This window comes from Marmota monax, unplaced genomic scaffold (assembly GCF_021218885.2).
Source record: "Marmota monax isolate L192 unplaced genomic scaffold, Marmota_monax_Labrador192_F-V1.1 WCK01_AAM20220418_F8-fsc00092, whole genome shotgun sequence".
Classification (NCBI taxonomy): domain Eukaryota; kingdom Metazoa; phylum Chordata; class Mammalia; order Rodentia; family Sciuridae; genus Marmota; species Marmota monax.
In genome coordinates this window covers 360,965-387,135 of record NW_026692583.1, presented here as the reverse complement: position 1 = coordinate 387,135, position 26,171 = coordinate 360,965, and the positions used below count along the sequence as shown (strand labels likewise).

The 26,171-nt window shown below is 54.0% G+C and overlaps 1 protein-coding gene across 1 annotated transcript; it reads left to right on the top strand.

The window, feature by feature from the left end:
• The first annotated feature begins 958 nt into the window (after positions 1-958).
• Bri3bp (BRI3 binding protein) lies at positions 959-24,891 on the top strand. Its single transcript, XM_046446296.2, has 3 exons — positions 959-1,233; positions 12,492-12,594; positions 19,834-24,891. The coding sequence occupies exons 1-3, from the start codon at positions 1,030-1,032 to the stop codon at positions 20,250-20,252; spliced, it is 726 nt and encodes a 241-aa protein (XP_046302252.1). The 5' UTR covers positions 959-1,029; the 3' UTR covers positions 20,253-24,891.
• The last annotated feature ends 1,280 nt before the right edge of the window (positions 24,892-26,171 follow it).

The following is a 26,171-nucleotide window of genomic DNA, read 5'->3' as shown; positions in this document are numbered from 1 at the left end:
AAAGGTGCAAGCTTCAATGCCTTCCAAATTGGTGGAAACCCCTGCAAAAAACAGTCAGCGTTTCAAACCTCAACAACCTCAAACAGCTCTTAAGGAAAAAAAATACAAAAAGTGTTAAAAAATTTTTTAGTTGTTTTTTTCTTTTTTTCAAAGAGTTCTGGAAAAATGATCCCATGAGGAATAGAAATAGCACCATGTACAGACTGGCTTGAACACCACTCGTGAAGCTTTGCTGAGATTTGAGGAAATCTTCTTGATTGGAGTCCTGAATTACATTAAGTGGGGGTGTTTGTTTTGTTTTTACTTTCTGCTTGGTGCGTCCTTCCCAGTATAGCGCACACAGATGTAGTCTGTTGGGTTGCACTTTTCTATAGAGAACCTTCCCTTCTCCCCTATTTCGTGACTCTGAATGCAGTTCATCCCGTAAGGGCAGGAGGATTGAATGAACTGATGCTCCCAGGGGTCAGTGTTTGGGTACCATGATAGAAAACCCAGGGAGAGGGGTGGGGTTGTGGCTCAGTGGTAGAGCGCTTGCCTAGCACTTGTGAGACACTGAGTTCAATCCTCAGCACCACATATAAGTAAATAAAAAATAAACAAAAATAAGTAAATAAAAAAGAAACAAAAATAAGTATTTAAAAAAATAAAAAAATGCAGGGAGACATATACATATGTTGTTCGTGTTCTCCAATGAATTGGAGCCGTTACATTATTGGGCTGTCGCAAGTTTTGCAGACATGGGTTGCTTTATGCAGCAAAGTTAGAAACATTTTTTTTCCCTCCCAAAGAATAGGAAGGGCCCTGCGGACCGCGCAGGCCCTTCTAGGACGGAAGGCGGGGCGGAAGGGTGGGCGGGGCGGAAGGGTGGGCGGGGCCGCATGGTGGGCGGGGCCGGGCCTGCGCGGGGCGGGGCAGGTGCACGGCTGCGGCGGTGGCGGCGGCAGAGGCGCGGTGCGCTCGCCAACGCGGTCCCGGCCGGAGACCGCGGCCACCTCACGCTGCTGCACGACCCGCACTCGCCGGACGAGCATGGGTTCGTGCGCCTCGGGCGGGCCCCAGGCCCGGGCCGGGCTCCTGCTGCTGCTGCTGCTGCTCGGGCTGCTGGCCCCGGGCGCGCGGGGGGCGCGGGGCCGCGGCGGCGCCGAGAAGAACAGTTACCGCCGCACGGTCAACACCTTCTCGCAGAGCGTCAGCAGCCTGTTCGGCGAGGACAACGTGCGCGCGGCTCAGAAGGTGGGCGCCGGGGCCGCGCCCGCGGTCACCTTGCCGGGCGGCCGCGCACCTGGCGCCCGGGGCCGGCCTGGGCCGAGCGGCCTCGGTGGCCTGCGGGCCGGGCCCGGGAGGGCAAGGCGGGCAGTCTCCGGCCCGCAGCGCGCGGGGCCGGGGCCGGGGTCGGGCCTCGGGCCTACCCGCGCCCGCCCTGCGCTCCGCGCGGCTCTGTGGACCTGGCCGAGGCAGCGCGGCGGGCCTCTCGGGGCTGCGCTGACGCCGCCCGCGCGCGCCCATTCATTCTCCGCGTTTGAATGGGCCCCTGTGAGCCAGGCGCCGCCGCCGCGCCCCGCCGAGCTGCCGCGACCGGGGCAGAGGGAGGGAGCCGCGCGGCCGCACCTGCCGGCTGCGGGCCCTTCCTCGGGCCCCGGGTTTGCTTTGGAGCTGACAGGGGCCTGGGTGCCAAGGGGGCGCCCGCGCGGCCCTCGGGCTGGGTGGGACAAGTGCCCCATCTAGGCCGGAGCTCGCCGGCGATGGCTCAGAAAGGAGAAGTCGACGGAAACAGCTGTGGGTGGACGATGCCTTTGCTCGTGGCCCCCCCTGATTTCAGGAGTAGAGAGAAGTTTGGGTTCAAGATGGTGTTAAGTGGCTTCACTTTTATTTTATTTTTTATTGTATCGGGAATGAAATCAAGGGGTGCTCTATCAGCGAGCTACATACATCCCGAGCCCTTCAGCATTTTCAGACATTTTTAGATAGGGTCTAAGTTGCCCAGGCTAGCCTTGGACTTGGGATTCTCCCGAGTAGCTCGGAGCCCTGCTGTGGCTTCAGTTACTTGAGCCTCCGTTTCTTTACCTGTTAAATGGGGAGAGCAGTGACACCCCTTCATTAAGAGGTTGTGATTATGAATAGCTGGTACTTTGCTGGCCCAGAATTGCCCCTAAGCTGATATCAGCTCTTGGCATTTCCTCATCAGGGCGCAAATCAACATTTTTTGTAGGCCTGCTGGAGAAACTTCATGGCTTAAAAAAGAAAACAAAGTTGGTCCTTGAGATGGAGTGGAAGCCCAACAGGCTCACCATTCTTATTCCTTGAAATTAAAGGTTAGTTTATGAGGAAGACCAGCAGCTGCCCTCCTTGTTATCTGGGTGTGTGGACGCCTTTTGCAGAGATTGTGGCCCAGTGACTCCCTACTGTAGGACCAGCCATCTGGGGGAGAGAACTCTAGGTGTCCAGTAGAGAGGAAGAGGTGTGGCTGAACACCCCAGTGCAAACCTGGGCAGGAGTGTGGCTCAGCCATTTTGAAGACAGCAGCCATTTGTGTTAGGTCAAAAAGAAGTCTGCCTTTTGTGCAGGGTAACCCCAGGGAACCCCATGTCTCACTTGACACTTTTATGAAGACTCTTAAGGTCAGCTTGAAATCCAGAATATTGAAGAGTTTCTGCCTGTGGGGTATCAATAAAACTAGTTTATTTTGACTGAGAATCTGGTGGTTGGAGCTTCTGGGGTAACCAGGGTTTTATCTTCATTAGAGATGATGAGCATACTAACAAAGTCTGTTAAAGGCTTTGAAAATCTGCTTAAAAGTTGCCAAGTACCTTTTTTGTTTTGTTTTAATGTACCAGCAATTCAGGGACACTTAACCACTGAGCTACATCCCTGGCCCTTTTTATTTTGTATTTTGATACAGTGTCTCACTAAGTTGGTGAGGCTGGTCTTTAACTTGTGAACCTCATGTCTCAGCCTCTGTAGTTGCTGTTGGAATTACAGGTGTGCACTTCGGTGCCTGACAATTGCCAAATGCTTTCACAGAGGAAGTCATTTAAGTCCTTATTTTTGGTGCTGGAGACTGAACCCAGGCCCTTGTTAAGCACATGCTCCACCACTGAGCTGCATCTCATTTAACTCTTGAACAGCTCAATGAGTGAGGTTCTCTTTTCATTTCACAGACGGGAATTGGGCATGAGAGAGCTGGGACTTGGACCCAGAAAAAAGTGGGCATGAAGCCCAGCTACCCTCCCCACTCCCACCTTCTCCTGTCTTGACCCTTCCCTGTCCCCTGTGTGTGCCACCTCAACAGGTAGCTGACCTGACTTATTCTGCACATGTGTATAGCCCAGACCAGCCAGGTGCCGGAGAGATTGTTTTGTTAATTTTAATGAAAGCAAAACTGGGTCTGCTAGCAGCTGTAGTTTTCAGGGTGCCTGGGCATACTATTTAGAACCAGACCTACCTTGTGGGTTGTGAAGTTGGAGGCTGTTTAGAGAAACACCACACATTCTAATCTAGGACTAGTCTGAAATAAACCCACCCCCGTTGGCATCACGGGCCTTGCTATTCAGCAGGCCTAGGTTTGGATGTCAGCCTCTGCCTCTTGCCAGCTCTGTGACCTTGGACCAGTTGCTTTACCTGTTTCTCATTTGTGCAGAGGAGGTAAATTGGAATGTTGAAAGTGACAGGTTAGGTTGTCACAGTACCTGGCACTGGATAATTGCTAGATCAATGGGAGGGAATATTTGCATATGAAAAGGATTTGTCTGGTAGGAGGTGGTGTGTGCTGCAGTAGGTGGAAGTTTGAGTAGATGGATGTTCCTTCATTCTTTCAAAAATGATTAAGGGCTGGGGGTGTAACCCCATGTTAGAGCAAATACCATACACAGGGTGCAATCCCCAGCATCCAAGTACGTAAGTAAATAAATGACAGTTATCAAAACCCAGTGTGTGTAGCACTTTTCATAATAACCAGAAAGTGGAAATATCCCAAATATTTCTCTGCTGAGTTGGGGTGGACAGAACGTGGCCTGGCCATGTAGCGGGATGTGGCTTCGCCATAGGAAGGGAAGGAGGGGCCTCGGAAGCAGTCACAGAAGCCAGCAGAAGCCAGAGGGACAGGCAGGGCCCTGTGGCCCCTGGTATTGTTCATATGAACCATTCAGAACAGGAAGCTCCAGAGAGACAAAGGTCATGCATGGGTCTGGGGTAGGGGACTGTGGTCACCTCCGGTGATGAAAGTCGGGAATAGATAGTGGTGGCCTCTGCCACATACTGGGTATGCTTAGTACCTCTGAATTGTACATGTTAAAATGAGCCGTGTGGCGAGGGGGTGCAGGCCTGTGAGACCCTTTCTCAAAATAAAGTAATATATATAAAGGGGGCTGGGGCTGGGGCTCAGTGGTGGAGCACTTGTCTGGCATGTGTGAGGCGCTGGGTTCAAGCCTCCGCAACGCATAAAAATACAAGTGTTGTGTCCATCTACAACTATAAATAAATAGAGGGGGGCTAGGCTCGTAGCTCAGTGTTAGAGAGCCCTGCATTCCATCCCTAGAAGCAAAAGAAAAAAAAAAGCTTAAAATGGTGAATTTATAGTTAGATGTATGATCTTACAGATTGGTATATTATTTTATAGTTAGACATATTAATTTCCAGTTAGATGTATTTTACTGCAGTTTTGAAAAGCACAGCATCTACCTATGCAGAGCACAAGCCAGACCAAATAATCCTTCTTGGGGGACTTTTGTCGGGTGGCAGCCACAAGGAAGTAAAATGGCTGTCGTGGTATTGAGGGTGACCTTTGCTTAGGCTCAGCATGCCTGACGCTGCCCTGAGAGAGGATCTGTTGTTGTTTCTGTCACAGATGAGGAGGCTGCGGCCTAAGAGGGTGACTCTGTTGCCCACAATCCAGCGGAGTCGTGTTGGCACCCTGTCAGTGGCCAGCTCACGACCTCTGCAGAATTGAAAGTAACTGAAATGGGGCTGGCCTTGAATGAGAGGGAGCAGGCAGGGGAAGAGTGTCCCCGGCAGAGGGACAGCAAGAGCCCAGGCTCTGCTGCAGAACAGGCTTGGCATGGGCAGGGCAGGGTGACCAAGGAGAGCCAGCCCGGTCCTGCAGGTCAGATGAACTAGACTCCCTGGTACCTGAAAGGTGTTCAAGAGCTTGAGGAATGAGCCCAGGGAAGGTGGTGGGGGTGTAGGTGTCCCGCTGGCAGGTTGGGAGGAAGGAGCACAGGTTCTGTGTGGGTAGACGCCTGGGCTGGGCTGGGCTGGGCTGGGCTGGGCTGGGACGGGATGGGACAGGACTGGACACGGGCAAGGCTCAAAGGTGGTTCAGTGTGCAGTCTGTCTGGATCTCTGGAGCACAGGCGGAGAGCCTACCTGGATTGATGGGGGGGAGCATTCTGCGTGCCGACCTGAGAAACTGCTTTCTTCCCCCGGCTCCTTGGCCGTAGTTGCATGGAGTATAATTTCAAATAATTGAGGATTTTAAAAATGTGTCTCCTGGCCTCACCCCCTCTCCTGCCTGCTTTCCTAGGGGCCGTCAGAGGCTAGGTAGGGCTCATCCTCCCTATCACTGAGTTTTGTTGGTGGCGCTGTGAATGCTGCTTTCCATGTTTTGTTTAATACAAAGAACTGGTTTTGAAGACCAGACCTTGTCAGCACAGAAAGCTTAGCTCTGTTCTCTTTGAAGAACTGTAGATACCAAGTCATTTTGAAGATGTGCCATGATTGAACCCACCCTAGTGGGACGCTCCAGAGGGACCCCAGTGAGGGTCTGTCTCTACCTGCTCTCCTGCGGGCACAAAGGCAAGGTCATTGGTAAACTGGTAGAAATGGGACTGTCGAATCAAAGGCTCTGTGCATTTTTTTAAACTTTGAATTAAAATATAAGGTGCTGGGACTGGGCCTCAGTGCTACGTAGAGCGCTTGCCTGGCATGCGTGAGGCACTGGGTTCAATTCTCAGCATCGCATATAAATAAATGAATAAAATAAAGACCCATCAACAACTAAAAAAATATATAATTGGTTGTTCCATTCCCTGGAAGTCCCTTGGAGCTCCTCCAAGGTCACTACTGACCCAAGTTAGTTTTACCTGCTCCTGTCCTTCAAGGGCAGTCCCAACCCATTTTTGTTTTCAGCATGGAGAGAAGTGACTTAAGTTGTCCTCTAAACACACAGGGACTCCTTCCAGACCTCCTCAGTGAACTGTGCCATTAAACTTGAGTTTTGTCGTGCCCAGGAGAGACGGCCTGGCCCTCACAGGCCCTTGGTGCTTTTTTTCCTGGGCACCTCCTTTGCCTTCTGTGCCATTTCTCTGTTGAGCATTTGGTCTTTGTTTGTTTGTTGGTTTGTAAAGAGGTATTTTTTGCTCTTTGCAAGAAAGCATGTTGACCATAGTGTCTTGACACTTTGCAGTCCTCTTCCTCTCACCCAGAGCTGGGTCTGTGGAGGTTGATTGACAGGGCCCACTTCCTGGGGGTGGCGAGTTGTCCTGTGTGCACCTAGGAAGACGCCACACTCAAGGTAGCGCTGCCTCTATTTGGGGGGAAGATTTAAAAATACTGAAATGTTGAAAGAACAGAGCAAGAACCGCTGTGAACTCCTCACCAGGACTCGCCACTTCTCATTTCCCCCAAACCTGTTTCTCTTTTTTCTCTTTAAGCTTTAGTTTTGGCTAAGCCATTTGGAGTAACCTGGAGAACCTCCGTGCTTTCTCCTGCGGAGCCGCGGTGCTGCTGCGCCACCCAGGAACTTCCATTTAGTATCAGAATAATTTAAAAAATACAGTCCATATTCAAATTCCTTTGTAACTTTAAAAAAACAGAAAATCTAAGTGAGCTGGGTGCCACGGCACACGCCTGTAATCCCAGCAATTGGGGAGTCCATCAACAACTAAAAAAATATATAATTGGTTGTTCCATCCCCTGGAAGTCCCTTGGAGCTCCTCCAAGGTCACCACTTGCAAGTTCAAAGCCAGCCTCAGCAATTTAAGCAACTTGGCCAGAGCCTGTCTCTCTGCTGGGACGTGGCTCAGCGGTTAAGCGCCCCGAGTCCAACCCCACTTCTCACCCCAAGGACTGCTATTGCATTTGGCTTTCATGCCTCTTGGTCTAACCTTGGTCTAAGGGTGTCTGCTTTGCAGGAGGGGCTTTAGGACATTGATATTTTTGAAAACCACAGACCAGTTGTACGCATTGGAGGACTGTAGCTTTATAGAGCAGTTAATTTCAGTTAATTCACTGAAAATTTGGTGGTTCTTAGTGTGTTATAGCTTGATGCAGACATTGCCCCAGAAGATCCCCCTGCCCTTCATAGTCACTCCTCACATCCCTGGCGCCCCCCCCGATTTGCTGTCTATGGGTTCTGCATCCGACGCAGGCAGGGGCGTGTACGTGGTCCTTCTAACGGTGTAACGGCGTCTTTCACTCTTGGTGGCTTCAGCTTCATGCCTGGCACGGGTCAGACCCTCCTTCCTGCTGTGGCAGTGCATCTATCCATCCACCGGTGGACACACTGGGTTGTCATTTATTGTGTCGCTGATGATGCCATGATCGTTCACGTGCAGTATTTTTGGGTGGTGTGTTTCCAGGGTCCTAGGATGTTCACATAGGAGTGCCGTTGCCGGCTCCCAGGTGACCTTCTGTTTGCACTCCCACCAGCCACCTAGGAGGCTCCGTCCAAGTTCTTGTCGACACTTGCGACTGTCTGCCTTTGGATCCTAGCCATCCTGGTAGGGGAGGGCCGCTGTGGTTTGGACAGACTGGCTGCCTCTGGAAATGTCAGCCTGGCTGGGCACTGGGGTGCATGCCTGTAATCCCAGGGGCTCAGTGGTCAGGCACCTCTGGACTCAATCCCCTGTGCAAAAAAGAAGTCAAACTGAATTGCCTCGTTGGGGTCAGGCTTGGGGCCAACGTCTATGGCGAGAGTTCTACAGAGGGTGTATCTATAGCTTCTCAGGGCACACAGTGTCCATTTGTGCCCCTCCTCTGCCTGTTAGTGTGGGTCTGGGTCACTTGGTTGAGGCAGGGCAGCCCCTCAGCTTATACCACCCTTTCTCTGCCATTCTTGTTCTACATGTATGTCCCTCCATTTATGTTTATCTCACCATCTTTCCTTCCTGCCACCACCGCCCCCCCCCCTCAGTACAGGGTCTTGTTACACTGAGCCATGTCCCAAGCCCTTTTTTTTTTTGAAAATTTTTTTTTAATATTTTTTAGTTTTTTGATGGACCTTTATTTTATTTATTTGTATATGGTGCTGAGAATCGAACCCAGTGCGTCACACATGCTAGGCAAGCGTGCTACCACTGAACTACAACCTCAGCTCCTTTTTTTAAAGTTTTTGATGGACCTTTATTTTACTTATTTTATTTTTATGTGGTGCTGAGACTTGAACCCAGTGTCTCACAAGCGCTCTGCCACTCAATCCCAGCCCTCCAGCTATTTTATTTTATTGTGAGACAGGGTCTCGCTAAGTTGCTTAGGGCCTTGCTAAGCTGCCCTCCTCCTGGCTCAGCCTCCTGGGCTCTGGAGTCCCAGGCCTCTGTGGGTGAGTCCTCAGATGCCTGGGAAACCTCTCACTCAGAGAATCTCACCCCTCTCTGGCTCGCTCCAGGGGACACTTGACCTGGTTTTCCCCTGGGCCAGTTTGCGTGTGCTGGGGTGGAGGGAGATGGGATGGGAAGGCCACTGTCTGCGTGGCCTTGCTCTCCCTGCGCCAGAGGGGGCTGAGGAGCCTGGGTGCGAGTGGCCTTGGCCCTCCCTTGGTGGGGGCCTCGGAGTTCACACCCCCGACCCTTGTTTCAACTTTTTGTTTTGATAATTGTCCAGCGTAGGCAAAGGTAGGGAGGAGAGCAGCGTGTACCTGGGCACCATCCCCCGCCCTTCCTGCCACTCTGGGGACATCCAGCCTCTGCTTAAATTTTTTTTTTTTTTGCAGTACTATGGACCGAACCCAAGACCTCGCACCACCAGGGTGGCAAGTGCTCTGTTGCTGTTAGAGCCCCTGTGGTGGTTTTTTTTTTTGTGGGGGGGGCCTGGAATAGTATTTTAAAGAGAGCACAAGACACAGTGACGAGGTCATCTTAAGTATTTCCATCTGTGTCTTCAGTGAATTTTTGTAAAATTCGTCACCCTGATACCATTGTCACAGCTCAGAACTGTTCCTGTTGCCTAACCCAAATCCATTTCTTTTTTTATATATATATTTTTTAATTTTTAATATTTATTTTTCAGTTTTCGGCGGACACAACATCTTTGTTTGTATGCGGTACTGAGGATCGAACCCGGGCCGCATGCATGCCAGGCGAGCGCACTACCACTTGAGCCGCATCCCCAGCCCCAAATCCATTTCTGATTTCCCTGAAGTACAGGGTTTTTACAAAGTCTTTGAATTAGAATGCAAACAAAATCTTTGTGTATGTGATCGATATGGTCTTTAAGTCTTTGTGCTTAATGTGTTTTAGTTGTAGATGGACACTATACCTTTATTTTATTTATTTTTTTTGTGGTGCTGAGGATCGAACCCAGTGCCTCCCACTTGCTGGGCGAGTGCTCTACTGCTGAGCCCCAGCCCCAGCCCCCTTAAATCTTTTTGAATTTGTGGTGCTGGGGTTGGACCCAGCCCCCGCCCCATGTGCCCGGCAAGGGCTCTGCCACTGGGTGCACCTCCAGCCTTGTTTTTGGCCTTGAGCTTTCGATCCTCCTGCCTCAGCCTCCCTCCCGGGTGGCTGGGATTACTGCCCTCCGCTTGGCTGTAATACTGTTTTGTTTGGCTGAGAGTCTGGTCTGGTTGGTAGCAGGTGTGCTGCGCCAGGCTCCGAAGCTGGTCCCCTGCCCACATGCCTTCCCTCTCCTTTAACCTGTCACCTGGGCCAGCAGAGCTAGGGGCTGGGCTCAGTTTGGCCCTTTGGGTCTCTGATGGATCTGCTTCCAGACCCGGGGCTTCCTGAGGCCCCAGCCCTGGAGTCTGTCTGCCTGGGTACCACGCCCGGAGCTGCCCACCGGGAGGCTGGAGAGCAGAGATGCGTGTCCCCAGGTTGGAAGCTGGAACTGAGGTGGCAGGGAGCTGGGTCCTCCTGGGCCCCACACCATCTTCTCTGGATCGCATGGCTGTCCCTTTGTCCTCATGTCTTTACAAGGACACCAGTCCTGCCAGACTCGGGCCACACCAATGCCTTAGTTTAACCTTAATCGTCTCTATAAAGGGATCCCGACTCCAAAGAGTCACCTTTTGAGGCCACACCTGTGGCCCTGGAGTTAGGGGCTCAATGCCTGAATTGGGGGCACGGCGGAGGGCTTTTCACTCCCCTGGCACACCTGTCCTCATCCAGACCAGGTGCCTCCAGGGAGCAGCCAGGCCAGCCCTGCGGAAGGGACAGGGCCCCCCAGTGCCAGGTGGGCCTCCACCAGGTCCGTCTTCTCGCCCACCCTGCCGCAGGGGAGGTGGGCGCTTCTCGCCCTGGGAAAGTCCTCCCCTGGACGCGCCTTCCTGCCCTGCCAGGTGCTGCTTGGACCCACCTGCTCCTCAGGTTCAGCACCTGTGGCAGGCTCGGGTTGCACCGGAGGTGTTCTCCAAGGCGGGGTCTGATAGAGGCCACCTCCCGGCTCTTGCTGAGCACCAGGCCCCAGGCTGGGGCCTTGGCAGGTCCTGTGTTGGATCCTCCCGGCCCGTTTTCCAGCTGGGAAAACTGAGGCCAGCAGGCTCAGTGGTGTGAGCAGCAATGCCCTTTGTCCCCATGGTGCCTGCTGCTGGGACACTTAGTGACACCGAGGGGTCTGCCACCTTTCCTCACAAAAGCCTCTTGTTCCCCCCCATTTGAATGAGTCGTCAGAATCGCTGCAGATGGCCCAGCATGGCCCGTTGTGGTCCCCTGTGGGTGAAGCACTGTCTGGCACCCTGAGGGAAGGGTGCCCCTCGGCTGTGCTGTGGGCTTTGCTATGGGCTTTGCTGCTGCGAGGGTGAGCCTGCCACATGGTCTCTAGTGACAGGTCGGCCTGCAGGAAGCGCTGCTGTGGGGACACTCGTGTGCAGTGGGCAGGGCAGGGCAGTCCTGCACAGGACAGCAGAGTAGGGCCGCCTAGGTTGGGTGGAGGGGAATGGGTGCTGCTCATGGGGATGATGGGAAAGTCGGAGCTGGGTTCAGGCCCTCTTGAGTTTCAGCTCTCTCCCCACAGCCCCTGGCAGCCGTGTCCAGCCTCTGGATCTGCCTGTTCTAGGTTCCTGGTGCGCGGACAGTCTTACTGCGTGTGGCCTTGTGCCTGCTGCTTTGGTGTGACTTCTTGAGGGTCCCCCATGTGGTGTGAATCAGTGCTTCATTCCTTCCTCCCGGCCCTGGGGTAACCCATCGTCAGATGTGGGACACTGTTCATCTGCTGTTGGTGGGCGTCCATGTGGTCCTGGGACAGACGGCCAGGTGCTTACCGCTAGACAGTTTCTTTTTTAGAGTGGACAATCTTGGTTGACGTTTACTGTGTGTCAAGCATCACTTAACAGTGCTGTGTGCTGAGAAGCTGGGTCGTCTCTCAAGGCTGAGAGATGGACGGCCTCACAGGACATTTTGGGGTCAGGGCTTCTGTTGGAATGTTGGGTGTTAGCGGGAGTTCTGACCATTGACCCTGTGCTTGCCACAACCAGGCGAGGTGGGTGCTAGTCCTCACCTGGCAGCTGGAGCCCTGAAGCCCGGGGACATAGAAATCTGTAAGGTATCCCGTGGCTGCCCAAGTGAGGCCGAGCTCACTTGACCGAAGGTTGTGCTCTCCTGGCTGATGATCTAACCCCACCCCTCTCTCCTAGTCTTTCGAGAACTTAAAGTACTGTAGTTAAGCCACACCTTGTGCCCGCTGGTGCCTGTAATCCCAGCTACTTGGGAGGCTGAGGTGGGAGGATTGCTCCCAGGAAGCTGTCATGCTGGAGTTTAAAGAATCTGTCCTCTTGATGTCAGAGTTACTCCCTCGGAGGGCCAACCTCCAGGTGAACTAGGTTTGGGACAGAAACTCTCACTTTATGTATTTTTAGTTGTAGATGGACACAACACCTTCATTTTATTTATTGATTTTTATGTGGTGCTAAGGATCAAACCCAGGGCCTCTCGCACGTGCTAGGCGAGCGCTCTTCTGCTGAGCCACCACCCTAGCCCCAGAAACTCCCACTCTTTAGAAGTGAAAAACCAGGCAAAGGAGCAGAGACCTGGCCAAGAGTAAGCAGGACTGCTGGAGCAATGGCAGTCACAGTGCTGCTGCTTTGAGGCCTCATCCCCTAGAAATGCCTCTTGGCCTTGGAAGGGAGAAGCTGCGTGTTGCCAGATCCTGCTCAGCAGTTGACCTGCTGTCCACTCACGCCAAGTTCAAGTTCTTCCCCGGGCTTCTCAACCACTCTCATTCCATCTGGGTGGCTCACCCTCCTGTGGAGGTGTCATCTCCTGAGCTCAGCACTCACTTCTTGACCAGATTAGGACGATGGTGGTGCCATGGCCAACTTCATAGAGACCATTTTCTTGTTTCTGCAGTTTTTGACCCGGCTGACTGAGAGGTTCGTGCTGGGAGTGGACATGTTCGTGGAGACCTTGTGGAAAGTCTGGATGGAGCTCCTGGATGTCCTTGGACTTGATGGTAGGTGTGGGGGACACTCAGGTGAGGGCTGTCTTAATGTGGCCCAGTGGTGCCGTGTCAGCCCTGAGTGCGTTGTCAGCCCGGCGTGGGAAAGTTGAAGGCGGAGAACCGACGTTGCTAGTGAATCTTCTCATTTCAGCAGCTGTGCATGTGAGTGACCATCAAGACCTTCACCTCCCAGGCACCCTATGGGACGAGGCATGAGGGGGTCATGCCCTCTGGGGAGTTCCCAGGCAAATCATAGAGACCTGGTTTGCTGGGATCCATTAAAAAAAAAAAAAAGCTAATTGTTTAGGGAGGGAGATTTCATGGAAAATCAGGCACTCACAGAATCATCAGGACACCTGAGGGGTCGTGGGGACCCCCGGGCCTGCTGGGGTGCAGCTGCTGGGGTTGTTGAGTCCAGGGGCAAGGTCATGGCTGGGAGTTGGGCCCAGGAGGCTCCTGCACCACCACAGCACCTGGATTTGCCCTGTGCTGCGGGGCAGGGGCAGGGCCGTGTTGCCGCAGCCAGCGGGAGTGCGGGTGGCCAACGGCCTGCTGGGCCGAGGTGCCGCGCGGTTCACCTGAGCAGTGCCAGTCACTCTCAGCCAGGAGGAGGGTCTGGGGCACTTCCGGCCCTTGCTGCCCTCTGGCGAGGATTTCAGTATTAGGGTTGGCCGGTGGTAGGGCAAGGTGGTGAGGGGCTCTGTGTCTGGCCGCCGCATCCTTGTGCCTTCCTTCCTGGGTGACTGTCCCCCTCTCCCCAGGGCAGGGTGGGTGGCAAAGCCTTCAGTGTTCATCCAACGGCTTCAGGAGCTGGCCTGGGCACGGCCCTACTACATGCTGGGTTTTATGCCCAGAGCATATGCCCTTCTCCCACTTGAGGTCTCCCATGGTGTCCCCTGCGTCAGCATGAAGCCTCTGTCCAGCTCTTCCCAGCTCGCCTGCGGGGTGCCGGCTCCCGGCCATCCTGGGGACGCAGGCCCTGGGCAGTGGGCCATCTGGGGGGTCCCTGGGCAGGCCCTCTTCCCACCTCTGCCACATGGCCCTGCTATGGCCTCTCACTCCATCAGGAGTCTGCGGTCGCCTCCGGGGTGGGTGGTCACCAGGAGAGCTGCAGGACTCCACCTAGCAGTATCCTCACAGCTTGTTCTACTAGAGCCAAAGGACACCAAGCACGTCTAGAGAGAGAAGCTGCCTGGGGAGCCCAGCAAATGCTGGCTTCTGGAGCCCCCTTGACTCAGTCAGGACAAACTGACCCCTCAGTTGTGGGTTGTGCACCTGAGGCTGCGTAAGCTGTGCTCTTCCAGTGGCCCCATTAGACGGTCAGCACCCGGGTCTGTATGGGGCTGGTCACATGGACACTGCCCACTCGTACCAAAGGCCGGGCTTCTAGCAGGCAAGCAGGCCGCACCAGTTAGCTGTCATTGCTGTGACCAAGACACCTGACAGGAGCGGCTGACAGGGGAAAGCTCACTCTGGGCTCCTGGTTTTAGGAGTTCAGCCCCTGGTGGGCTGACTCCATAGCTGTGGGCCCAGGGGGGCAGAACACCTGGTGGAATGGCAGTGGGAACACTGCTCACCTTGCAGTGGCCGGGAAGCGGAGGGTGGGAAGGGGCTCGGGGAAGATGCAGCCGTCCAGGGGACCCCCGTGGCCCAGCTCCCGGCCCTCCCACCGAAGTCCCTGCCCACCCAGCTGTCCCACCAGGATGGACTGATCACCCCACAGCGCTCATGATCACTTCACCTCTAGACCTTGCTGCAGGGACGGGAGCAAGGGATGCCCCACATGCAAACTCTAACTCGGATGTTCCCCGGGGGCTGCCCTGGGCGTGTTCAGCCTGGCCTGTGTCCTGCCCACCTGCTGGCTCTGCCTGGCACAGAGGGGCCTTCTGTTTATACTAAGGGCAGGAAGACTGTCAGTCCTGTGGTCTCGCCAGTCGGGGTGGCCTTGTGTCCCTGGGACGTGTGAGTGGGCCCTTGTTTGGGAACAGGTCTGTACAGATGTGAGCAAGCTTTGGGAAGGTCACCTCGGATTCGCTTGGCCCTCGCTGTTTCGACAGTTGTCCCATAAGAAGTGGGAAGTTTGGGTGCAGACACATCCAGGACAGGAGATGGGTGAGGCAGCCCAAGCTGTCACCAGGTGGGCACAGGGAGCACAGCTCTGATTTCAGACCCGGGAGCTCACAGAGCCCTGGCACTGCTCGGGGGTGCGCTGGTCACGCTCTGCCATCAGTCCCCAGCCTCCAGGAGGCCGCCTCGCTGCTCCATCAGGGAGCCAGGCAGCATGGGCCTCCTGAGGATGCCGTGCAGTGCTCAGCCCCTGGGGCCTGGCTGAGCCAACACAGCCCCAGACGCAGCAATCGCGTGCAATGCTGCAGGAGTCCTCGCTATGCTGCCTGGAGGTCAGCCTCTGGGCCTTCCCTCCTAGTCAGGGAGCCCTGGAGAAGAACCTGTAAGACCTACAGTGTGGGAGCATGCCCCTGGCCATGGCCGAGCACCAGAGCAGCCACCTGCAGAGGCTTCCCCAAGTTCCGGCTTTGTCCTTTCTGCTCCACTCACAAACCTCAGGGCACTGGGAGGCCCTAGGAGGCCGTGGGGCAAAAAAGTCTCCGTGCACAGAATGCTCCCTGGAAACTGTGGGCTGGAGGTGAACGCGCTGGACCAAGGGCTTCTGAGCACCGTCGGCTGGTTTCCTTCATAGTTTTTCAGGGGGGTGGCCCAGAGCAGTCCAAAAGGAGCAAACACGGCATTGAGTTTTCCAGGTGGTGGCGGATGTCTATGACCCTAGCAACTCAGGAGGCTGAGGCAGGAGGATCACAAGTTCCAGGCCAGCTCAGCAACTCAGCAAGACCCTGTCTCAAATTAAAAAATAAAAAGGGCTGGGATGCAGCTCAGAAGTCAAGCACCCCTGGGTTCAATTCGTAGCACTGCAAGAAAGTTCTGATTAGTAAAGGATTAAAAAAAAAATGGTGAAATTAGTTTTGAGAGGGTATTTTTATTAATAGAGTCAGAATGTCACCTTCTCAACTTGTAATCAGCATAGAAATCACACATTTTTCAGGTACAGGCTGAGCACCCCATACAGAAAGTTCAAAGTCAGGGCTGGGGATGTGGCTCAAGCGGTAGCGCGCTCGCCCGGCATGCGTGCGGCCCGGGTTCGATCCTCAGCACCACATACCAACAAAGATGTTGTGTCCGCCGAGAATTGAAAAATAAATATTAAAAAAATTCTTAAAAAAAAAAAAAAAAAAAGAAAGTTCAAAGTCATGTTTTGAAATCTGAACCTTTTTTCTTTTCCCCCTCTTTTGAAGGCTTGGGGTGGAACCCAGGTGTCTTGTGTGCTAAGCACACACTTGCCTACTGAGCCACACCCCAGCCCCTGAGATCTGAAACTTTTAATCACCAATATAATATTAAAATTGTGTCATGTTTTGGAGCATTTGAGATCTAGGGTACATGGACTAGGGGTGCTCAGCTTGGTGAAATCTGCGCACCTGTTCCAAAATCTGAAAAAAACTGATCCAAAACACTTCTGGTCCCAGGCATCTTGGATGAGGGTGCTCGACCCGAGCCAGGTCTTGGAATCTGGTCTGGATTGGCTCTCTGGGCACAGCTCATGGGAGAGGGGCATAGACGATGGGCAGACCCCGGGGGAAAGCCATGTGAGACGCAGCGGGGGCAGCAGCGGGGGCAGCTCACGATGCTTGCCAGCAAGCACAGAAGCCAGGAGGGGTCCTGCCCTCCCGCTGAGCATCAGCTCAGATCTTTGGCCTCCAAACTATGGGGAACTGGCGTCAGTTGCTTTAAGCCCCTGGGTTTGTCACTTGGTTGTGTCAGCTCTAGAAAGCCAGTCCAGTATCCCTGGGCTCTGGCTGGATCACAGGTCCTGGTGTTCTGTCAGGGGTTGGAAGAGCTAGGAGTGAGGTGGCCTCTTTTAGGGTTTGTTGTTGTTGTTTTTGGTACTGGGGATTGAGGTTGGGGGAAACTCAACCATTGAGCCACATTCCCAACCTTTTTTTATTTTTTATTTAGAGAAAGTGTCTCGTGGAGTTGCTTAAGGCTTCTCTAAGTTGCTGAGGCTGGCTTTGAACCCATGGTCCTCCTGCCCCAACCTCCTGAGCTGCTGGGATTACAGGTGTGCACCACCATGTCCCTGAGAGGTTGCCTCTGAGCGCATCCCTTGGTTGACATGATTGTTCCTGCTGCAGCTCGGGGGTGTAGAGGGTAGGGTGGCCGTGTTGGCTGCAGGTGACCAGGGGGTCCTGGGGATGGAATCAGGCCCTTGAGCATGCTAGGCAAGCTTGTGCCACTGAGCCACACCCAGCCTCTGCGGATGTCTGTATCTGCTGATCACCTGCCGTAGTCTTTTGGTAGCATGGCACGTGTTATGTGGCTTTGGACCTGTAGTCTGGTCCAGTGGTTCTCAAAGTAAGCCCTGAGGGATGCCAGGAGGGTCCTTGAGCCCCTTCCAAGGAATCGCTCCCTTTCCCAGTGACACCTCTGGGTTGAACACATACTTGAGTAATTTTTTTTGTATCGATCGTTTGGGCCTAAACATCCTGTGCACCTTGGTCCTGCCTGTTTGTTTGCTCTTTCTATGGGTGCTGGGCTTGCGTGGCTGGCCTTCTGTGAGGGGCTGGGCTCTTCCCACAGGCCGGCTGTGGGGAGACCTGGGGGTGCAGGAGAGTGCCCCCGCTCTCTGCTGTCGGTTCTGCAAGGCGCCTGAGTTTGCCTGTCGTTTTAATCATGGGTGCGATGAGAACGTCCCCTACGCTGGGGGGACTACAGCCTGATGCCCACAGTTCTGGAGGCTGGGAAATCCAAGGCCAGGGCACCCGCAGATTTGGTATCTGGTGAAGGCCTTTTTGTCACGGATAGCGTCTTCTCCCTGTGTCCTCGCGTGGTGGACAGGGTTGGACAGCTTCCTGGGGACTCTTCCATGAGGGAAGAGTCAGCCCCATCGTGGTCAGTCACCTCTAGAACTTCCTGTGGCCGTCATACTCAGGGTCTGAATTTCAGTGCAGACTGTGGAGGAGACATGAACCCAGCACCTGCAATGGCGCATCGTTGCTAGGAAGTGAGTGAATCTCATCAAGGCTTAGCTGTCACCAACAAGTTGCTAACCAAGTTCTAGTTTCTCCTGGTGGGTGGTGCTGGGTGGCCACGTGAGCAGAGGTTCCTGAGGTCTGCTGCTGAGGGCAGAGGGCCGGGCAGGGGCTTCCGGAGTTGCGGAGACTCCTCCTCCGTGGGGTTTGGTGTGAGGGTTGGCTCCAGGGCCAAGGCCATGTGCAGTTGAGGGCCAGGCGGTGCCCAGGAAGGCTCCTGTGGAGGACTGTGGCTTTCAGGGAGTCCTGGTGGCCCCCATGTTCAGTTGGGCTTCTGTTCATGGGAGTGGGCTCTGGGCCTGAGCCCTGCGCTGGGCGGTGATCTGATCGTTTGCAGGGGCATCAGAGACGGGGGCCCCGGGTCTGAGGCCCTCGCTCACTCTTGCTCAGGGTCCTGATGGCTGCTCCAGCATGTCCCCACATACTCCACCCCCACCCCCAGACACATGGAGCTTATTGCACCTAAGCTGCAGGACCCCAGGGTGTGACCCTTAGATCGGCAGCAGCAGCAGCCTCACCCTGGACCAGTGCAGACCTGGCACAGCCCTGCCGAGTCCATGTCCTGGGCAGGGTTGGCGGTGTGGTGTCCTGTTTTCCCTGGAGCTCTGAGGCCCCCTCGAGCCTCAGGGTGGCTGCCTGCCGTGGGGGAGAGGCCTTGGAGAGGACTGCCGTGGGCGTGGTCAGCTGCTCCGTGCAGTAGCAGGCGGCGCCAGAGTGCAGAACTCTGGGGAGACTGGCCTGCAGAGACGACCAAGGGCCACAGCCATGGCACTCCTGGGTTAGAGGGGGCCAGAGTAGTGGCCCTGTGGGGCAGGGAGGAAGCAGCTCTAGATGTGTTCCTGGGTAACTGGGAAATCGGAGCCCTACCCTGGAGTCACCTCAGCTTTGTGGCTTTGGGGAGGACCATGACTGTATTGAGAGATGTGTTGTGGTAGGGGCTGGGGATGTGGCTCAAGTGGTAGTGCGCTCGCCTGGCATGCGTGCGGCCCAGGTTCGATCCTCAGCACCACATACAAACAAAGATGTTGTGTCCCCCAAAAACTAAAAAATAAATATTAAAAAATAATTCTCTTTCCCTCTCTCTCTCCCCCTCCCTCCCTCTCCCTCTCTCTCTCTAAAAAAAAAAAGAAAGAAAGAAAGATGTGTGGTGGGATTCGGTGCGTCTATTTTCCAAATGATTCAGCCTGGAAAAGTAGTCAGTGTGGAGAGAAGGGCAGAGGTGGCACGCTGGAGGGCCGCTTGGCCAAGGCGGTCTCAGTAGGGATGTTCCTCTCTTCTTTCAACTTTCTATCTGAGTTGGGCACACAGAGCTCCCATTTCTCCGTTCCACAACCCCCTGCATGGGGATGGAACCCAGGGTCCCACCCAGGCAGACAAGCCTAGACGAGTGCTCTGCCCTGACCCCGCCCCAGCCTCCACCCCATTCCTACAGGAACCCCACATGTGAGTCACAGGCCCAGAGGAACAGAGGCTTCAGTCACAGTGGCCTAGCCAAGATGGTGTGTTTCCATCTTGTGCGTGACATTCACAAATAGGTGGTCGGGAGGTATGGTGGCTCTGCTGCGCCTCAGGCCACCACACCTTCTATTTTTTTGTCCCTTCCATAGGCAACTTCCTTTTCTTCAGGGACCAAGATGGCTTCTCCAGCTCTAGCCATTGAATCCATTCCATCAGGTAGAGAGAGGAGGTGGTAAAGGGCACCTGTCTGCTCCTTTTGTAGAAAACTTCTTGAAGTTTCCATTTACCTCCTCTTGGCAAGAAACTTAGTTACAGAGCTGTAAAGAAGGCTGGGAAGTCTCTATCTTAGGCAGCTGTGCACCAGCCTAGGGTGGAAATTGAAGGACGACTAATAGGCTCTGCCCAGTGTTAAGGCATTTTAATGCCATTTTCTTTCTCTTTTTTTGCAGCACAGGGATGGAACCCAGGGCCTCGTCCGCGCTAGGCAAGTGCTGCACCACTGAGCTGCGTGCCCCCGGGAGGTGTTTAGGCCTGTACCTTGCAGGAGGTCCCAGGAGGGCTCTCCTGTGTCTTCCCACAGGGCTTAGTGTTGAGGCCAGGGCGTGACTCACCGCGGGTCTTTGGTGTGTCGCAGGCGCCTTTGAAGCCCTGGCCCGGGGACTAACTGGCCTGTCCTGTGCTCTGTTCACAGTCTCCAGCCTCTCCCAGTACTTCAGCCCAGCCTCTGTGGCCAACAGTCCTGCGCGAGCCCTGCTGTTGGTGGGCGTCGTCCTCCTGGCCTACTGGTTCTTGTCCCTGACCCTGGGCTTCACCTTCAGCATCCTGCACCTGGTGTTCGGCCGCTTCTTCTGGGTGGTGCGGGTCCTCCTGTTCTCCATGTCCTGCGTGTACATCCTGCACAAGTACGAGGGCGAGCCCGAGAGCGCCGTGCTGCCGCTCTGCCTTGTGGTGGCCGTGTACTTCATGACCGGGCCCATGGGCTTCTACTGGCGCAGCAGCCCGGGCCCCAGTGTGGAGGAGAAGCTCGAGCACCTGGAGAACCAGGTCAGACTGCTCAACATCCGCCTCAACAGGGTGCTGGAGAGCCTGGACCGCTCCAAGGACAAGTGAAGGTCAGCCGGCCGGCTGGGTCCGCCGGCCAGAAGACAGAAGAGGAGGAGAAGAGCAGCAGCAGCAGCCCCCAAGCAGTCTCAATAAACACCGTGCACGCAGGAGCCGCTTGGTGAGGTGTCTCTAACCGCGTGTCAACCTAGGACCCGGTCCAAGAAGGATGCGAGACCATTTACATAGACTACATGCCATGTGTCATTAGTAGAGAAAATATTTTTTAAACAAAGGATATAACCCTATTAGCTGTACAGTAAGAGAAATTTATCTGTGCATAGAACATAAAGTTAATTTTTTCAAGCATTTAAATACATCTTTTGTAAGGTTTTTAAACAAGGGCAGATTGAGTCAAGTTTATGAGAACTTCACACTGAAGGGGAGAATATGCTAATTTGATCTTTTTAGAGGAGTTTAAATGCCAGTGTTTGTTTCTGCAACGTTCCGGTGGTGGGTGAGGTCTGTGCTTTCTCTTTGTGGTGCAGGACTGTGAGCTTTATTGTGTGTCCTGGTGGCTGATGTGGACTTGGTGGGTGGGTGTTGTCACTTCTAAGCGGGGCCAGTTGAGCTTGAGACTGGAGCTCAACTTCTTGGATCCTGGGAACCCCGCCAGTCCTGTCAGTCGTATTTTCTAAATGAAGAAACCATCATTCGTGGGAGCCCCGGGTCTTCCTGCCCCTGTGTCGTAATGCATTTAACCTCAGCATTTCTGGAAGGAGAATGCACGGACTGAGCCAAGAAGCTCAGGGATTTGGGACTTGGCGCTAAGCCGCCTGGTGGAGCCTTGCAGGCCGAGCAGGGGCCTGGAGCCGCCTGCCTTTGCCACTTGGGGGTGAGGCCTGTGTGGGAGAGCTGTCCCCGAGGGCGTTGTCCCCGAGGGCGTCTATCCCCTGGCCCATCTTGCCCAGGTGACTTGGGATCTTGGGGGACAAGTGAAGGCCATGGCTGGTACCACTGCACCGTCTTCCGGTCCTGCCGCTGCTGCTTCTCCCGTTCTCAGGAGAAACAGGCCCTGGAGGGGATCAGAATTGTTTTTCTGGAAATCTTCACAACCCACGTGTTGGTTGCTATCTGTGCAGGATCCTTTGGGTGGGCTCTGGGGCAGCGGGGAACACTGCAAGTGGACGGCTGGGGCATCCCAGGCGAGGCGCGGGATGGGGGCTGGTGGACTCGCCCTTTGCTGGACCCTGTCGGGCGAGGTGATGAGCCCTGGCGGGATGAGGCTCTGGAGTAGGTGGGGTTGCAGTTGCACATTGTGCCCCTCCCTGGGCCCACGCAGCCTTGTGTGGCGGTGCCTCTGCTCTGAGCACAAGGCCCCAGGTGCCATCTGGAATGCACTGTGTATGCCCGACTCTCGGAGCTGTGCATCAGTGACCCTCCCTTTTCCTTTTCAAGTACCGGGAGGCAGAGGCAGATGCTTCAGAGGGTGCATCTGAAGGTCTGTCCCCAAGGTGTCCCCGACTCAGACTCCAGCTTTGGGTTCGCTTCCTGGGACCCACCCCTGTTCTGGGGCTGGCTTGGGCGAATCTGTATTGATTGGCATCCAGTTTTGTTGTTTAGCTGTCCCCTTATACATGCAGCCTGAGGCCCTTGTAGGCCTGTTTCCTTGCGTGCGTCTGGCTGTGCCATGCGTCTGGCTGTGCCAGGTTGTGGTACCCAAAGATGGCTTTGCACACCTTGGTCGGTTCTGTGCACAGTGCTGGTGGGTCCTGCCCTGCAGGGGCTCCTCTGCCTGAGGTCATCATGCCTGAGCTGTCCCCTGGTCCAGGTGTGACATCCACCCCAACCTTTGCCCACATTCCTCCCACTCTAGAGCCATCATCTTTTTAACTCCTGGGCAGTCGGAAGGCGCGTGCCTCTGGGTGCTGGCGGGGCGAGGCCAAAAGTCACTGTGGAAAGCACACAGTGTTTTCTTCAATTTGGCCACGTATCAGCTCTGAAGCCACTTTTATAGTTTGATATACTCAAGTAAAAGATGTCTTCGTTTTTAATGAAGAAACTATCATTAACCAGTATCATTTCAGGGTAGAACATTATTTGAAATTCTGATAGAAACCCTGAGATGGTAGGTTTAAGGTTTGTCTTGGGTTTTGGTGCTGAGGTGGAACCCAGGGCCCTGCTCCTGGCTGTGTAAGCACTTCACCACTGAGCCCAGCCCTGCCCCAGCCCAGCCCCAGGCCCCACCGCCCCTCCTACCCCCTCCACCCCTCCTGCCCCCCCTACCCCTGCCCCAACCCTGCCCCAGGCCCAGGCCCAGGCCCAGGCCTGAAAATTTTTGAATAGTTTTTAGTGCATAAACTTTGCTTTGTTTGAGTACATTCCTTTTTTTGGCACTGAGGATTGAACCCAGCGGTGTTCTGCTACTGACCCACAGCCCCAGCCTCACTAACCTCAGACAGGGCCTCACTAAGTTGTGACCTCCAGAGTGGCTGGGATCACAGGCGTGCCCACTGCACCTGGCTATTTGGGTGTATTCTTAACCCCACTCGTGGAACCTTGTAGAGTATCTGGCCTCCCCCCAACATCTCTTTCTTTCTTCTCTCTTTTGTATGTGAAAAAATGTATTTTTGTACCATAACTCATAGCCTCGAGGAGAGACCTTTTTATACCGTCAGGCCTGTAGAATATATTAGTGCAGCACTTCACTGAATGTGATATTAAAAAAAAAAAAAACCGTTTTGATGGCAACTGCTACGACTCTGTCATGATTAAGGGTCAATTTTTTAAATATTTCAAAGTTAACCAGTGTTTATTTCCCAGAGCTTCAGTATCACAGTAAGTACTCGCTTTACCAAGGACAGAAAGGAGCCCAGGAAAGGAAGAGGGGGCCACCTCTGGAGCACTGGGTCTGGGTGGCCACCTGGGTGGGGCATCTGGAGCTGCTGTGGGTGCAGAAGCCTGGCCCAGAGCGCTGCCCAGCACCTGGTGGCCTTATCCAGCTCTTGCTTTGTGCGTGGCTCCCTGTGGTCTCTGGCATTGAAGTACAGCCACGGGGCGTCTTGAAAACTGGCCTAGTGGATGGTACCCAGGGCTTCCTCCACACCAGTGGTTGGTGATAGTACCTGGAGGTGGCTGCCATTGGAAAATTTTAATATGGGTCCCCATTAGGCCACATGGGTCACGACCAGAGGGATGGGAAACTGGGACGGGCCTGGGTGCTGGCCAGGAAGTGACCAGATGGGAACTGAGAACATGGGGATTGGGTGAGAGGCCAGGAGAACCGTAGCAGAACTTCTTCAGGGACAGTGACACCTGCTCCGGCCACTCGTTGGTCCTGGGGTCAGCGGGCCTGCAGGGGGTTAGGAATGACTCATGGAGATGACTCTCCATAGCGTCTGGGGACAGGGCTGTGCCTCGTGGCCAGGGGCATCCTGAAATGCTTCCTCTCCGCAATCCTTGCTAGTTTGTTTGTTTGTTAGGACCTGGGGATTTAACCCAGAGACAATTTACCACTGAGCCACATTCCAGCCCTTTTTATTTATCATTTCAAGACAGGGTCTAAGTTGCTCAGGTTCTCACTGTGTTGCTGAGGCTGACCTTGAACTTGTGATCTTCCTGCCTCCACCTCCTGAGCTGCTGGGATTACAGGCGTGTGGCACTGTGTGCACTTCTTGCTAGTTCTTAAGATGCCTTGATGAGTGACATCTGGCTTCCAGGTAGACACTGATAGTTTCTCCTGGTGGGTTTTGAGTCTGCCAGTCACAAAGCCAGCTCTTGCCATCCATCTTGCATTAGAGGGACCTCCAAAGTCTCCTGAGTGTTGAGCCACCCTACCCCTTTTCGCTTGCCAGGCCGTGGATTTTTAAAAGGCATATTATCATCCTGGGGAACTTTTATTTTTGGCTCTTTGACTGCTTGGACTTCTTGCTATTTGCTTGTGAATAGCTGAATTGTGTGCTTTTTACAGGACCCAACACAGTCCCCTTAAAATTGTCAACGTGGAGTAGGACCTGGTACCTGGGGCCGCTCAGCACCCTGCATTCCCATAGGTGGCCATGCCCCAAACCAGTTCTCGGGTAGCACAGAACTGGTTTGTGGTTTGCCCAGTCGGCTGAACACAAAACCTTGAATTTAAGTGTTCAGTTGGAAATAGGTTGCCAGGTAAAACAGAGAAGGGTTAAACTTGATGTTGCCAAGCACCCCCCCCCCCCCCCCGCCGTCTCTGCAGCTCCTGAGGTTTCACTGTAGTTCTCCACAGCGTCGTCCCTGTGTCCCTGTGACTAGATCGATTCCTGTGATGGTTGGGTGCATGCCTAGGACCTTGCCAAGTTCTCTCTTCCCAGCTGGAAGCCCCACTGTGTGGTGCCCGCCATGGCGCACACTCGAGGTGTGCTGTCTGGTGGTCGGCTTTCTGTGCGCTCAGTTTGTTTGGCACAGTCTGCGTGGTCTGGTCTGTGCGGCGGGAGGCGAGCCCGGCCCGTGTGAGTTCCATGTGCCCTGGGAGGTGGGTTCTACTGATCTATAGATGTAAATGTTATCTGGCTTATTTTTTCTTTTCTTTTTTATTTTTTTTGCAAAGTGATCTGTACATTCCTCTTATTTATTAAATCACTGGCTTTGGTGTTATGTGGAGAGATTTGTAGATTGATTTCAGAACAGAATTAAAATATTGTGAAAATTACATCTTAATAAATGTTTATTGTAATTTGTTGTATGGACTTTTTAATTTTTTTGCTACCAGGGATGGAACCCAGGGGCGTCTAACCACTGTGCCACGTCCCCAGCCCTTTTTATTTTTATCTGGAGACAGGGTCTCATGAAGTTGTTTAGGGGCTTTCTGAGTTGCTGAGGCTGGCCTCAAACTTGTGATCCTTGTGCCTCAACCTCCGAAGTCACTGGGGTGCCAGGCCTGTGCCGCTGTGCCTGGCTTGAACTTCTTAAATATACTTTGGCACATTATCCAAGCATTCATGGGGTTCATCCAATTTGAATGTGTTATGTCAGTTCTCTGATTTTATTTCCCAATCTGAGAAGGGTCACAAAACCTTGAATTTAAGTGTTCAGTTGGAAATAGGTTGCCAGGTAAAACAGAGAAGGGTTAAACTTGAGTTTCAGATAACCCAGCAGGGCCTTTGCAGCAGAAGGCCGCAAGTCTTCATGTTGACTGAGATGCGTTGCGGCTCACACTAGAAAGGGCTGGTTTGTCTGACACCCACTTTGGCAGGTGTCCTGTGTCACCCATTGGGTTGGTAGCCCTTGCGGGGTCCAGTCTCCACCCCAGCCGGAGCCAGGGTGTCCCTGGGCGCTGAAACTCCTTTCCTTAGCAAACATTTGCAGAGAAGACTGCCCACGGCTCCATAGGGGGCAGTTTGGAGTGGTCATTGGGGTGCTGCTGCAGGCAGCCTGGGCAGTCCGTGGCTGGGAGCCCAGCAGTGTTGGGACAGGAGCCAGGATGGAGAGCGTAGCACTTGGTAGGGACAGTAGTGCTGGTGAGAAAGAAACAGGATGAGTAGACACAGTCCCGTTGCACAGACCAGTCTTTTAAACAGTTTTTAATGAGGCTATAATCAATAATGACTGGCACGTGTTCTGAGGGTGCAGCTTGCTAACCTTTGATGGACATCTGCTGGCTGCCGTGGTGCATGCTTGGAATCCCAGTAGCCAGGGAGGCTGAGGCAGGAGGATCGCAAGGTCGAGGTCAGCTTCAACAACTTAGTGAAACCCTGTTTCAAAAAATGAAAAGGGCTGTGGAAGTAGCTCAGGGATAGAGCACCCCTGGGTTCAATGCCCAGCACCCCTCAAAACAGACACGTATCTACAATTGTAAAACTTACCCCTGTTATTGGGGAGCCTGATCATCCCCCTCACAAGCCCCTGGTGGCCTTTTGTGGCGATTCCTGTCCCTGCCCCTAGGTAATCACTGAATTGCTCTTTGGAACCGTCTGTGTGTGTGGCTGGAGATGGAGCTCAGGGTCCTACACATGC

Coding starts and splice junctions, on each gene's coding strand:
- Bri3bp (XM_046446296.2), top strand. CDS start 1,030: ATGGGTTCGTGCGCCTCGGGCGGGCCCCAGGCCCGGGCCGGGCTCCTG. Junction 1,234..12,491: donor ACGTGCGCGCGGCTCAGAAG/GTGGGCGCCGGG, acceptor TTGTTTCTGCAG/TTTTTGACCCGGCTGACTGA. Junction 12,595..19,833: donor GGATGTCCTTGGACTTGATG/GTAGGTGTGGGG, acceptor CTCTGTTCACAG/TCTCCAGCCTCTCCCAGTAC.